This window comes from Triturus cristatus, chromosome 3_2, assembly GCF_964204655.1.
Source record: "Triturus cristatus chromosome 3_2, aTriCri1.1, whole genome shotgun sequence".
In the NCBI taxonomy this organism is placed as follows: Eukaryota; Metazoa; Chordata; class Amphibia; order Caudata; family Salamandridae; genus Triturus; species Triturus cristatus.
Window position 1 is genome coordinate 986,338,587 of NC_140584.1, and position 14,528 is coordinate 986,353,114.

General features: G+C 44.8%; 1 protein-coding gene across 2 annotated transcripts in view; it reads right to left on the reverse strand.

Annotated features, from left to right (window-relative positions):
- ZZEF1 (zinc finger ZZ-type and EF-hand domain containing 1) overlaps positions 1–14,528 on the reverse strand; it is a 1,433,434-nt gene that overhangs the window by 484,794 nt on the left and 934,112 nt on the right. For both annotated transcript variants that reach the window (XM_085649580.1, XM_085649579.1), the window contains one exon: positions 12,897–13,030. In XM_085649580.1, the coding sequence (XP_085505706.1) occupies positions 12,897–13,030 (134 nt within the window). The remainder of the gene's footprint in view (positions 1–12,896; positions 13,031–14,528) is intronic.

A 14,528-nucleotide genomic window follows, 5' to 3' on the forward strand; every position in this document is an offset into this window, starting at 1 on the left:
CCAAAAAGTGGTCTGTCCAAGGGAGGGGGCAAGAAGGTTTAGCCTGGAGAGTGTGGACATTTGTAAAAACTGGGTCCAGCAGGTGGCCCTTGATATGAGTGGCTCCGGTATTGGCCAAATGAAGGCCGTAGGCAGCCAGGTCTAGTATCAGATCAGCAGCCCCTGTGTCGAGGGGATCATCAAAATGAATATTGAGGTCCCCTAGCACGGTAAAGTTAGGTGTAGAGTGGGCAAGTGCTGAAGTAGATTCTAGTAGGGCGCTAGTAAAGGGACCAGAATGGCCGGGGGGGGGGGGGCGGTACACCAAAAGACCTGTTATAGAGGTTGTCGGGCCCAGATTAATAGTAAAATGGCAGCTCTCTGAGTCTGTGATGTGAGCGTCGCCGATTCTGCAAGAGAGATAATGTCTGTGCAAAATGGCCAGTCCGCCCCCTCTACCAGAGGGACGTACTTGGGACTGGATAAGAAACCCCGGGGCCAGAGCCAAGACTACATCCGAGTCCGAGTGAGATGTGAGCCAAGTTTCCGTAAGAAACAGGATGTCTAGCTCATGGTCCACGAGCAGGTGGTTAATAAGCAGGGCGTGCATGGGGAGCGACCTACAGTTCAATTCTGATAATTTCAGGCCAGAGTGTGAAATTGGTGCCTGAAGCAGTTGCAGGTTGACCGGGTGGCAGAGTACACAATTTATAAAGAGTTCATCTGATTTGTGTACATAATTGCACTGTGCGTTCTTTATAGGTCTAAGACTGAGTAAGGCACGACGCGAGTAGCTCACCTTATTGGTATCCACGCCCGGCATAGGTTCTGGCCCTAGGCCCGTTCGTGGACGGGCGCAGACGGGCTTGCCTTTGGCACGCCTTCGGCGCGCCGGCGGCGCGCCCGCTGCGCGGCCGAGGAAACCGTCCCATTTGAGGAAGTGGGAGGGGGGTGTGGCTGAGCGTCAGGGGGCGTGACCAGGCTCGAGGGCTTGTCTGTAATGGCGGCAATCACCGTGACGGCGCTACGTTCTGCTGTGCTGTGCGAAAGAAACCAGGAGGGAGAGTGGCACAAGAAATACAGTAAGTTTAAAACACGTTAAAAATAAGTGAAAAACAATATTAAAAGGTTAAACTCCCGGCTTCCGCCTCAGGAGACTAATCCGGCACTAAGACGCGTTAGGGGGATAGCGCGCTTTAAATAGTGTGGCGGGGGGGCGTGGCCGAGCGTCAGGGGGCATGACCAGGCTCGAGGGCTTGTCTGTAATGGCGGCAATCACCGTGACAGCGCTTCGTTCTGCTGTGCGGTGCGAAAGAAACCAGGAGGGAAAGTGGCACAAGAAATACAGTAAGTTTAAAACACGTTAAAAATAAGTGAAAAACAATATTAAAAGGTTAAACTCCCGGCTTCCGCCTCAGGAGACTAATCCGGCACTAATATCTTCAGGACATGTGAAGAAGCCACTACACCTCCTCTAAAGAGAAGTCTCTAATACGCAATGGATATTGTTCATTATGTAGGGGTATATGGGCAGAAGGGAGTATCCACTTCAAAGTGTAACCCAATTTAAGAATTCTTGACATCCCATTATTCTCAAGATATAATGACCACTGGTCTGTGATTCTTCCATCCAGGGAGATCTAAAAGAGGGTGAAAATATTAGGTCTGCAACTGCTGTTGGGCAGCACTGGCCTGAGCTACCAACCGTCTTGGTATAAAGAGAAGAATGAAAGGCAACCCTCAATGTGAAGGATAAGAACTTTTAGCTTAAGAGATTAAAGTCACCAGTAGGTAGGCTTTAATGTTAGAATTAATGAGTATTGAGGATGTAATAAGAATATCTAAAAAAAACATTCTTTAGGACTATTTAGATCACAATTAGCCTTGATAGCTTGAAATAATGTCTCAATAGGATTTTCAAAATGATCCATACCATCATACAGCATGGTCCGTATCACTGTGTGTGCTGTGAACCTGATAAAGTAAATGTTAATCACCACAGCGGCTCTATTACAAGTAGTTTTTGATCTCTCTTCTTTCAAACTTGAAGGATGTCTAAACAATCTGGTTATAATACCTTGACAAGGACAAAATTAGATGACATTTTAGGTTTGGGGATATTGAAGGTTGCCCAGGTCAAGGTCCTGAACGTCCTCCCCCATTAACGCCTGCAGCTTCCAGATCCCCACTCTTGTTTGACAAATAGCCCAAAGGCCATTGAGAAAATAAAAAGATTGGGAGGTGGAATATTTGGAGAACGTGAGGCTTAGGACAACCAGTCACTATGTTAAATATCTTGTTCTTAGAGCTATGCCCAGTCTTTCTATCTACACACTTATGAAAATATGAAGACGAACATTTAAATGGGAGGGCACAACAATGAAAAAACAAAATCCACAGAACTAGAATGCTGAAGAAAAACTGTCTAGACCAGAGCCTAATGCTTTATCACAAAGCAGAACATATGTAATTCTGTCTAAGAGGGAACAGAATATCCACAATGTCCTCATAATGTGAGTAGCTCTGGTTGTCCTGACTGTATGAGGAAAACTGATTGTTTTTGCTTGGGACGTTATGCTTCCCCAGGAGAATGAGGTAATGAAAATCAGTGATGGTCACCTTGCCTTAATAGAGTGGAGTCGTACTGACTCAGTCTACTCTGTTGTGGTACACCCAGTAGTTAGGACTCTTTTGCTACCAACCAGGGTTTGAGAAATGGGACGCAATTGAACTCTCTAATATAGGCCATCTTGTAAAAAAAGGTAAAATCCTAACGTTCCAGGAACTACGGGAGAAATATGAACTGGCTCAGGGGGAGACGTGTCAGTATTTACAGATCCGCCATGCCCTAACGACCGCTGTCCCGGATCTAGGTGGTCTCCCAGAATCCTCACCATTAGAAGACCGGCTACTTTCTGAACCAATCCCAGACAAAGCTATCTATTTAACGTACCGCAAGCTATGCAATAACTTACCTGACCCTTTTCATGCTCTCCACACTCGGTGGCAAGCTGACATAGGAGACCTCGAAGACGAAGATTGGCAAACAGCGCTGATGTCACCAGGGAAAAATAACAATTGATGGACAGAATGCAGAATAATGTCATACATTCAACCCAGTACAGCGATCTGGGCCTAAATCCATTGTTTTTTTGCTATGTCACCAAGGGAGGCAAATATTTCATTTTGCTTCCGTTTGATCCAATTAAAAATCTTACATGGAACATATCTCACTGGGGTTACACTGGCAAGAATTGGGACTAGACAGGATACATTTTGCCTAAGGGGGTGCCACCAAGAAGCAACTTTCTACCATACTGTATGGGGCATACTGTATGGGACTGTCCATTCCTGCGACCCATATGGGAGGGGGTACCGACACACATGCAAGATGCACTCAGTAATACGATCAGCCTCGCTCCATCGTTGGGGCTTGTCAACATTTGGGAGGCGACTGATCTCACGGATGTGGAACAACACCTGGTCACTCTGGGCTACACACTTGTTAAAAGATCAATAGCAATTAAGTGGGGGGTAGCTGGGCGAGCATTGACCAAAGCCTGGGCAGGCTGAACTGGATAAGTGCATGAGTGCAGAAAAAGAAGTGTTTACATCTAGAGGATGTCCCAAGAAGTGGGACAAAAAAAATGGAGTGGGTGAAATGCATATCGAGGAGACTTATGGATATCCCGAACTGTGGAAATGGAAATGTGTAGGATTAATCAGTGTACACCTGATATGCTTGATTGAATATATGTCTGCTGTTAAATAATATGCACCCAATGCTATAAGATCAAACAGCCTGTACATTACTACATGTGCTGTTTGGAAGTTTATATTTAATAAAAACATTAAAAAAAAAAAATAGAGTGGCGTGAGCATCACTGTCATCTGATAACTCTGTGTTAGACGGTCCTCTCAACTGCCTCGGCCATCAGAAACTATGAGCTTCCTTGACTCTAAAGGAGGCGAGGGAGTGCAAGTTCCTACTCCCCTAAACTTTAAATATAGACATTAGAACTGATGGAGTGATGAGGTTGAGGAATGGGTGCGATGTCTCTAACAATGGAGGCCTAACCACAAGGAGGTTTTCTTCTTCATGGGTTAATGGTGCTCTAGTTGTAATTTAAGATGAAATGATCACATTCTTTGCTTTTCGCTAAAAGAGCTAAGCAACTTCTGGGTTTCAGAAGGTCAAAGGTTTGTCCTTGGCTTTCATCATTAAACCTGGTTTCCCTCTTGATCCTTGCCCTGCAGTGCTTCTCATCTTTTACTTAATGTAATTGTCTATGTTACACCACAAACAAACAAGTTACTTACCTTCGGTAAAGATGTATCTGGTAGAGACACAGTCTAGCCGCAGATTTGTTAACTTAGAATATCATCCAGGCGCCAGTCTATATCCAGAGATCTTTCAGCAGTACCTCTGCGCGCAGGGGGACGGCGTTGCATGGCTCCGCCCTGACGTCATCCGCGGATATGACATCAGTGGAGCCATACAAGTCCCTCCTGGGACACGCTGACGTCAGTTTTCTACTGTGAATCTTTTCTGTGCCAAAACGCGGAACCAATACTAAAACTGAATGTGGGAACAGTGTGCTAAAAACGATTATACATCTGTTGAGACAACAATGATGATAAAATAAAAATAAAATAATGATGAGAAATATCACAATGCATTGCATTGTAGCGGAGAACACTACATAATGGAAGAGCAGGAAGGGCGAGAGCAGAATACTCTCCTCGCAGAAACAGTCTCGCATAAGCGAAGAACGATACCCTCCAATAAGGCAAAACAGCAAACGACAAGCAGTCTGCAACCACATGAATGTCAAGCAAACAGCGAGACCTGGACAGCATGAAGGTAAGGCAAGTGATAACATTTCTTAACAACAGAGAATGTGCAACCACGCCCCCAAATATGATCAATTGACTGCAACAGAGTCAAATGGACCCCAAACTAATGAACAAAACATCAGGGAGGAGAGAGGGACCTGAGCAACCACCACACTGGAAAGAACGAGGGTGCAAGAGCGTGAATGGACATATGAGTCTTTTGCGAGAATGGGCGGAGAAGCCGTAGGTAAAACAGAAGAAGACAACCTGACCAGGTGAAGGATGTGAAGTAGACTAACACGCGTGAAGACATATCACTGGTAGAAAGAACCAGAGAGTAGAACCCAACCTGAAAAGGCCCTCGCAGAGCGGGGAGGATGGGAATCTGCGGCTAGACTGTGTCTCTACCACATACATTGTTACTGAAGGTAAGTAACTTGTTAATCTGATAGAGACATCTAGCCGCAGACTCCTTATTTTAGAATAGATACCAAAACTATACCCCATTGTAGGCGGGTCTACTACTCAACACCACCAAGTTCTGTAAAATAACCAGTCCGCCAAGAATATCGACTAAAACAGGTGGAGACCTCAAGTGCAAGCATGGCTGACACTAGACCATTAAGCTCCGGAAAGGGAGCATCAACAAACAAAGGACAAAATAGTATGACAAAGTCAGGCCGTACAAAATAAGCATACACGACAGTGGATACCAAGACGGACATGTATATGGACAGATGTCACTCATGCTGAAATATACAAAACCTTAGCTAGATACAGGGATGTTGATAAGAAGAATATGCTTATACAGACTGGGTGTCCCGTGGAATCCACATCACACACATGCTGAAGCACATGAAACGTAGCATCGACAGCACACATGCATCGGCAGAAATATACAGAATGTACCAACAGGTAGTCATACTGACCAACCATACACAGAAGTACAATGGTAAAAGAATACCGGCAGAAGCTGGAGACACACACAGAGCTCGCTGTCATAAAAAGGAGACAGAGCAAACGTGCTCCCTCGCAGTGTGTATAGCTCACTACACACATATATTACCTACTGGCGGTCGCCAGTAGGTAGTTATAGTTAGGACCACGTTTCCATAGGAAATCCGCAACATTCTATTTTGAATAACTTTGGCGCCGGTCGACGAATCCTCGCGAATTTTTCAAAATAGGTGGGGCGCTCCGCTCCGCTCCTACCCTGAAAGTCTCAGGGGGATTCGTCAAGCGGGGGCTGAGATAAAAGGGGGGTCCCAAAACGCGTTTTTCCCATGCATTTTTCCATAGGACCTTTAGACACAGCTACAGCCCGAACGGCTGAACAGAATTACTTGAAATTTGGCAGAGAGGTAGTCCTCAGGTCAAGGAAGTGCCTTTTGTAGGTTTGGTGTAAATCTGTTCAGTAGATTCTGAGAAAATAGCCTTTAAATCAATATATATATCTGTGACAGCTTACGGTGCGCTTACGGTGCGCTTACCGTAAGCTTACCGTACGCGTACGGTGGCGTGCGCGAGCGCGATTTTGATTGGCTCTTAGATCTTAGTAAACATTCGAATCGGTCAAAACCAGGAAGCGGCGGCCGCCATTTTCTCTCTCGCTCTCTGAGTTGGGCTGCAAAAACAAAGCCAAATAATGTCTAAAGAGGCATTTTCGTGAGATCCTAACCACCCAGCATTGATCTAGGGGTCCCCAAACAACCCCCAAAAAAAACAAATTTCTTTTTTTTTCCGGAAAATCGCCGATTACGCTTACCGTACGCGTACGGTAAAAAATTAAAAAAAAAAAAATTATCCACAGTCTCCCCACCCCATGTGCAAATGGTGCCCGAAGTGCACCTTTTGTGCATGGCATATGACATCTATGAAATTATCAAAGAATACATTTCACAAAGATGCGCGTAATATGTCCCCCATGTGCGCACGGTGCGCGAAGCGCATCGTGCGTACATGGCCCATCCCGCATAACGTGGGCACGCGGTGCGCGCAGCGCACCGTGTGACCACCGTGCGTGCACGGCACTAACTGCGTAAAGTGCGCGCGCGGTGCGCGAAGCGCACCGAGCGCGAAGCGCACCGTGCGCGCACGGAACGAACTGCGTTAACTGGGCGCGCACGCCACAAATGGCGTAAAGTAACTTAGCATTTAAAAAAACGTACAAATTCACTGAAAAAACCATAGGTTTCACACATGGTATAGTTAGCTGTACATTTCACTCGTAAAAAACCAATGAAATTCCCGCGTTATAGTTAGTGCAGGCAACTATAACTCACGCGACCGCAATCTTCTGCTGATGACATATGTGTCTTTATGAAAAAAAAATATTTGTAATATATGTATAGCTAAAATTTAATGGAAGAAGACATGGGCAAATAAGTGTCGAAATACAGTATTAGCATCAGCAGAGGATTGCGGTCGCGTGAGTCATAGTTGCCTGCACTAACTATAACGCGGGAATTTCATTGGTTTTTTACGAGTGAAATGTACAGCTAACTATAACATGTGTGAAACCTATGGTTTTTTCAGTGAATATATATATATATATATACACACACACACACACACACACACACATATATATATATAAATATCTAAAAAGTTATTGTTTTGATTCATTTATGATTTTCTTTTTGTTTTGTTAAAAGAAAGAAAGGCAAGGGATACTCGAAGAGCATGGCCACGACAAGTACAGCAGCCCGCACAACAGGTACCAACGGCACCAGTATGAACCATAGCAGGACATAACATCCGTCAAACATAGAACAGGCATATAGATATATATATATATAGATATATATATATATATAGATATATATATATATACACCTGCATACACACATAGCCCGAAACATGTGTACAAAGGTACAAAGAACATCACTGATAGACTGCTAAGGATAACATCTGGCAGAGGCTTGAGCAGAGCGACCTGAGCCCTTGTTTGGGAAGTGCATATGAAAAATGGGGCACAAACAATGTGCACCACCAACGCATCCGGCATAAAACCAGCTGGCTTCCAGGAAAAAACCAGACAAGGTCTGAGCCATGAGGGAAGGCCAATGACAGAAGCAGACAAGGTCTGAGCCATGACGGAAGGCCAAGGACAGAAGCACGTCCAACACCAGAGGAAAGGAATAGACCAAGCCACAAAAATCAATGCAGGCAATGCTGTGGCACAAGTTGGATCAGCAAGCACCGTGTGCCCGTGAACGCACAAAGTGTTTTTTAACACACAGTGCCAGAACTGAAAACAGAGAAGAAACTGTTCCTGCAGCTTAACAGACTAACATGCTCACAAGAGACACTGGCTAACGGCAAAGACAGCCAACACAGGCAAAATGGTGGGGGGAAAAAAGCGGAAAGCTTGAAAAGATAACCATGGGCAAGAAAAAAGGGAGCATGCGTGAGCACCCCCTGACGAGCCAGACAGGACGTAAGCCAACAATAGTCTGGTGAGGTATGCGCAGAGGCAGGAGAAAACTACTGACAAAAGGCAAAAATGGGAAACTCCAAAGAGAACTACGGCACCCTTGTGAGTGTGTCCGGAAAACAAATTCCACAACAGTAAGTGGAGCGATTAAACCACCCCAGAGAGGAGATAAATAATAATCCTAAGTGGACCTCGCCACATCCTCAGGAAGGATGTACACCACTCAAGAAGAACTCTTCCTAGAGCAGTGGTAAGTTAGAATGGCTATACAATAACCAATGAATACCCCACATAAGGTATGTCACTTTCCTATAAAAAGGAGCACCTCTTGAGACTAGCTCATAGACAGAGGAATTGAAAATAAAGACAGAAACAACTGTGAAGCTGGAGAGTCCGACTGGGAAATAACAGTTTGCACCCAGCGACCGACACCAGAGAAAAGCAATAACAATACTGCAACCATAGCAAAACAAGATAAGTCCGCAACAAGGGACTAGAAACAAAGTCATTCACTGCAAACCAGACATGAGACGCTGAACCACTGGTTCAGCATCACTGTTGAAAAGATGGGCTCCATCAAAGGGCAAGTCCAGAAGAAGCTCCTATGACATTTTCAGGAAAACTTCCATCACGCAGACAAAGCATGGTGATGCAAAGAAACTGACTTGGCCATTGCCCGCCCCACGGAATCAGTGGTGTCCATGGTGGACCGAATTGAAAACTGAGCCACCTCACAACCATCCTGGAGTATCTGAGTCAGGTCAGCCCAGGGGCCTTCCGGCACGGAGGGAAGGAAGGGCTCCACCAAGTCCCTTAGGGCAAACGTAGCCCTGTAAACATGCAGAACGTGTTGAAGGACCAGAGGGCGAAGCTTGTGGACGCAAACATTTGCCGACCACATCTCTGAAACCATCGAGACTTCCTAGTGGATGGAAGGATTGGAGCAGAGGACAAAGGCAGTGAAGCGAAGGCTGTCTGGACAACTAGCCCTTGAACCCTAGGGTGCAGGGACAAACAGACTGGGTCATCTGGAGCTGGGCGGTGATGATGTGTGATAGCATTGTCCACTGAGTCACCCGACGAGGGCCTCGCCCAGGTCCCTAGAAGAATGTCATACAATGATGTTCCAAAAGGCAGCAAGGGCTCACCCTCCGCGTTGCCCTGGTGGAGCAAATCCAACAATGGATCAGAGGGCGAAGAAATAGAAGGAGGCTAGAACTACAAAATATTAGCAGCTTTGCAAATAGCCATTGTAAACGCTGCACCAGCCTCTGTCGCCATTCTAGGGGGTGACAGCAAATCATAGTTAGGGGACGGTTGCAAGCTAACCCGTCCACCAAAAGCCCTTCAGCCCGAGGTTGCCCAAGGGACTGCAAGTGCTCCCCATCGACATGCTCCAAAGAACGCTCAATCAATACTGGGGAAGGTGAACCCCTAGGGGCCTTGTCCTCAATGTGAAAAGGAGGAGCAAAGGACGTATCCGGCGTTGAACGACATCGAGACAGCGCTGCATCAACGGTGACGAACGTCGAATGAGGCTCCATCGATCAGCATCGGGACATCGTCGACCCAACATCCACCGCTATAGGAGACTGTGGTGTGGGTCGGCGTCGACTCGGAGAGAAGTACTCTGCTGCGGCCACAGCAGACGCCATTCCAAGTAGGCAGACTGTGAATTAACATCTGAATGGGAAGCCCCACCGGGCAGCTCCAGACGTCGCCGTGACTCCGGAACCGGAGTCAGGGTCCTTGATTGGCACCGAGGACGAATGCGCTGGCAAGCTCCCAATCGGAGTCCCTACCACATCTGTGGGCCCGAAGGCGCGCCAGGAAGAGGGGTTGGCTCAAAGATGGTCCGCAAAGCCTGAAAATAGGCACCCAACTGCTTCCTAGTCGCCCAACACCAGGAAACGGAGGGAAGGCGTGGTTCAACTGCGGAGGGGCCGTGTCCAGTAATGACAGGGAACAACAGGCACCTGCGTAACGACTAAGTGATGCAGATGGCCTCTGTGACCTCTGCTTGTGCTTACCTAAGGGAGAAGAGTGACGGCATCGGGCACAATCCGGTGACCTGCCGCAAACCGAGGCCCCAGCTGGAGAAGGAGACTGACGACGCCGGGACTTCGAACGGGAGATAACAGCTGCAACTTACGTTCCTGTAGGGACTTCGGATTTAGCTTCCGACAGGAGTCGCACTCCTCGGAGTCGTGGTGCTCGTCCAAGCACCCCATACAAAACGCGTGCAGATCCGTCGCCGACATCAGCCATGTACAGGACTCACACAACTTAAAGCCCGAAGGCATTGGCACACTGTTCCTGGGCGCTAAAAGACATCAGAAAGGCCAAAAACAAACAGGGCCGAGGAACCACTTCTCCTGGATTTGCGTTGGAGCACGGAAAAGGCGAAAACTGATGTCAGCGCGCCAGGAGGGACTTATATGGCTCCACTGACGTCATATCCATAGACGACGTCAGGGCAGAGCCACGCGATGCCGTACCCCGGCACGCAGAGGTACTGCTGAAAAATCTCTGGATCCAGACTGGCGCCTGGAGGATATTCTAAGTTAAGTAATCTGCGGCTAGATGTTTCTATCAGATTGAGAAAATTGTCTCTCTTGAGCTCTAGAGTACCTTCAGTCAGGGAACAAATCCTATTTGTTTCTACGGATCCTGGAGTCATTAGGAACTTTTGTCATATATCTTCCAAACCCTTACCTATCAAAATTCTGGAAAAGGAGATCAACTATTAACTGTTGCCTTTCTTGGGAATCCAATCACATCAGAGACCTTCAACAGTCTAGTCTCTGTCCTCACCACAGCACTCAATCCAGCTTTAGTCATTATTCCTGACAACCTCAGATTTTTTGTGGATCAGAGGAGCATTGCTGCCCGGATCCCTTTGCCACACTTGACAACATATTTGACAAAATATTCTTTTGGGTCATATATATGCAACCATTCCCAAGCTATCCATCTTCCTCCACACAGATCTTCATTCCTTCCAGACACTCCTGGTGTTTCCCACAGCTCTTCTTTGAGTCCTTCACTGTTTAATGTATATGACACTCCCTAGGCTGCTCCTATTCATTCATTCACCCCTGAAGCAGAGGTCAGACCCGGGACCAGGGTTCGATTCCTGACGCGGCAGGGTCTGGAGCCCAATTGTCCACAGACTCGATAATTCTCGCCTCGGTGCCCACTCTAAGCACGAGTTCACATTATGCAGCTCTGGGCAACAAGCTTGCTTAATCTCCACAACGGCCCCCCCGCGGCGGGATGCCTGGCTTTCACCTTGGGGATGCCCAGTACGGGTTATCTCACAGGGAAAAACCAGGACGGGTTCCCAATGCAAGCGCCGAGATGCCCAAGGGTAAGTCGAGCGCTATATAAGAACATACATACATACATACATACATTTGGTTTTCCAATTATGATTTACGCAGATAAACATACATTTTGATCTGTATAGACTCCTCCAAGCCCCTACCTCACATCAATCTGATGTTCTGTCTGAGGTGGAAGTATCGAGATGGAGGAATTCAGTAAAAATTGAGGCTGACAAAAGAGGGATTCTTAACAATGGTAAAGATTCTTCAATATTAAGTGCAAGCCGTCATGGCTCGGTTATTGTAACTCTCTTCATTTGGGCCTCCTCGCTTTCACAATCTTCAGGTTGGCAAGAATTCAAATTGCAACTATCTGGCCTATGCTTAAACTTTCCTGTTTTTCGTACTTTTCATGTTATCTTTCCTTTTTGCACTGCCTTCCCTTTCCAGGAAAATGAAGGTTCTCTATTTGGTTCATCTTGTCTTCCATCACTCAAGTTCAAGTTATATTCAATGTCAATTTACCCAGTACAAAAATCCCTGCTTACTTAGATCTTCTCAAAGACTACTCAGAACTCCTAAAATCCATTTAAACATCCAGGTAGTTGTTCCTTTTCGTTTCTGGCAGCAAGGGATTGGAATTCCCTCTCTGGGTCATGTCAACAACTACCTTGCCTTGCTCAAGGCATTAAAAATCTACATTTTTACAGCCAACCTTTAAGCCTCAGTTGCAGCAAAGTCAGTTTTCTACTTAGTAGCAGGAAGTCCTTTTGGTTGATAGTGCACTCTATAAATCAAGAAAACAGAAAACAAAAAAATTGTCTTAGGAAAGCAGTATAGGTATGGCTCTGTTAATACCAGACTGCCTATGTTTTAAAATACTCAGAGCTTTTAAAACATAAGACGTTATATGTAAAATATTAGCCTACAGTTAAGTCAGTTGGTGTGAACATAAAGATCACTTTGACCTGCACACAGACTACAGCACTTCCTTCTATTCTACAGGCAAAAAAAGGCACATTGGTGTTTTCAAGATGGCTCTGTGTAGCAAGATTGATGAAAAAATAGAGCAAAAAAATTACATTATGCGGATTTGCCATACCTGTATTAATATTAGCATGCTTACATTTATCTTCTTGTCATACTACCAAACACACATTAAGCACCTGATGTTTTGTTATAGTACTGTTGTCAAAAGAGGAACAATAAACCTCTATACCAAAATCCATCTAACTCCAGTTCGAACCCTTCAAAGAAAAATGCAGCATGCGGTTCTAAATGAAAGCTAAGAAAGCCATCAAGAGAATCAAAATTCTTACTGATTTAACAGGAGCCAACATGGCTGCAAGCAACCCCAGAATCCTTTCTTGGGAGCATTCAGCAAATACTTGCTCCTGGTCTGGTGATGTGGCCTTCTCTTGCGTTTTTGATAAACCTTCAGCCTTTATAAAATCTGTTGAGACAGATATGCATGTGTCAGACTGCAAAAGAGGCCAATCAATACTTATAAAAATAAAACATTAAATATGTCATTGATGTTGACCCAAGAAAAAAATTATGAAAATTCTTCTGCCCACCAACAACTACTTCAAGCAGAACCCAAGCTAGACAAAATTTGCTCCTCATATGTGATCCCATTACGTCCAATGTTTAGTGCAGATTCTCTGCAATTAACCTAGTCAGATGTCTCCCACCAGATGAGCAGTCAGATTTATAACCCATGTGGATCACAGAGGTTCTGAACTGAACTGAGGTATTTAAGTCTTAAATAAAAGTTGTTCCCACTTCAATAGTGGAGCATGAGAACAAAATGATATTTGTGAAGACCTTTAAATGAGAGAAATTTAAAATGAAGAGTTAAATTAATGATTAAGTTTACTCTTTGTTTTTATTGTCTCCCTTTTCAAAGTGTCACATTTACAAACAGCAAGCATCTTACTCCCAGTGGCTGGTAGACACAGTGCCAAATTTGTAACTGAAAAATACAGTCATTTTCTTTTAAAGGGAGAAATTTAATGTGAATAAAAATGTTTCTATGAAACATTGTCTTAATGTTTTTCTCTATTTTAAATTAAGCCAATTAAGTCTTAATGTTTTATGACGCATGTTTCTTCACGTTAAATTCCTCACATATAAACAAATGACTGAATTTTCCGGTTATAAATATGGTATTATGTCTACAAACCATTGGGAGTAATATGCCTTATAAAGACAATGAGATGGGAGGAAATTAAAATGATGAGTTTTATGTAATCAATATAAACAAAGTTAACTCTTCAGTTGAACTTACCCCCAATTCATCGTGACACATTTACAAACAGTAGGCATCTTGCTCCCTGTGGCTAGTAGACACACTGTCATGTTTATAACTGAAAAATACAGCAATTGTTTTTAAATGAGAGAAATGGTAAAGTGCAGAATAATGTTTCATATCAAGAAGATTTTCGCAGAACATTTTTCTGCACTTTACATTTCTCCCACCTTAAAAAAAAAAGGTAGCATGTTTATGTTATACATGTAACGGTGCCTTACATGGTGAAAGGTATGTCCTGTGCCACGAGTACATAAGACCCAGGCCTATCATAGTATCTCTAGTCATAGCATTTTGCTCAAACCATAGTACTGGGTTTCATACATATTACATTTAAAATCAATGGAGCTGGGTGAGGTAGTGCTGGTACAAATGCACGAGTTACTTGGCCTTCAGTAGCTCACAATGATTTTACCGATCAGAAGTAGCTCTCATTACAGAAAAGGTTGGAAACAATATGTTTATACATTTTATTTTATTATTTTATTCCTGGCATTACATGTATATGAGAAGATATATTTGTATATGATATTCTCACATATCACCAAATAGAGTTGGGGGGACAGGTCTGGCATTAGATCACACCCCAGTTCCCTGGGTGGATGATGTTTGAACCTACCAGGAGGGCAGATTGGGGTAT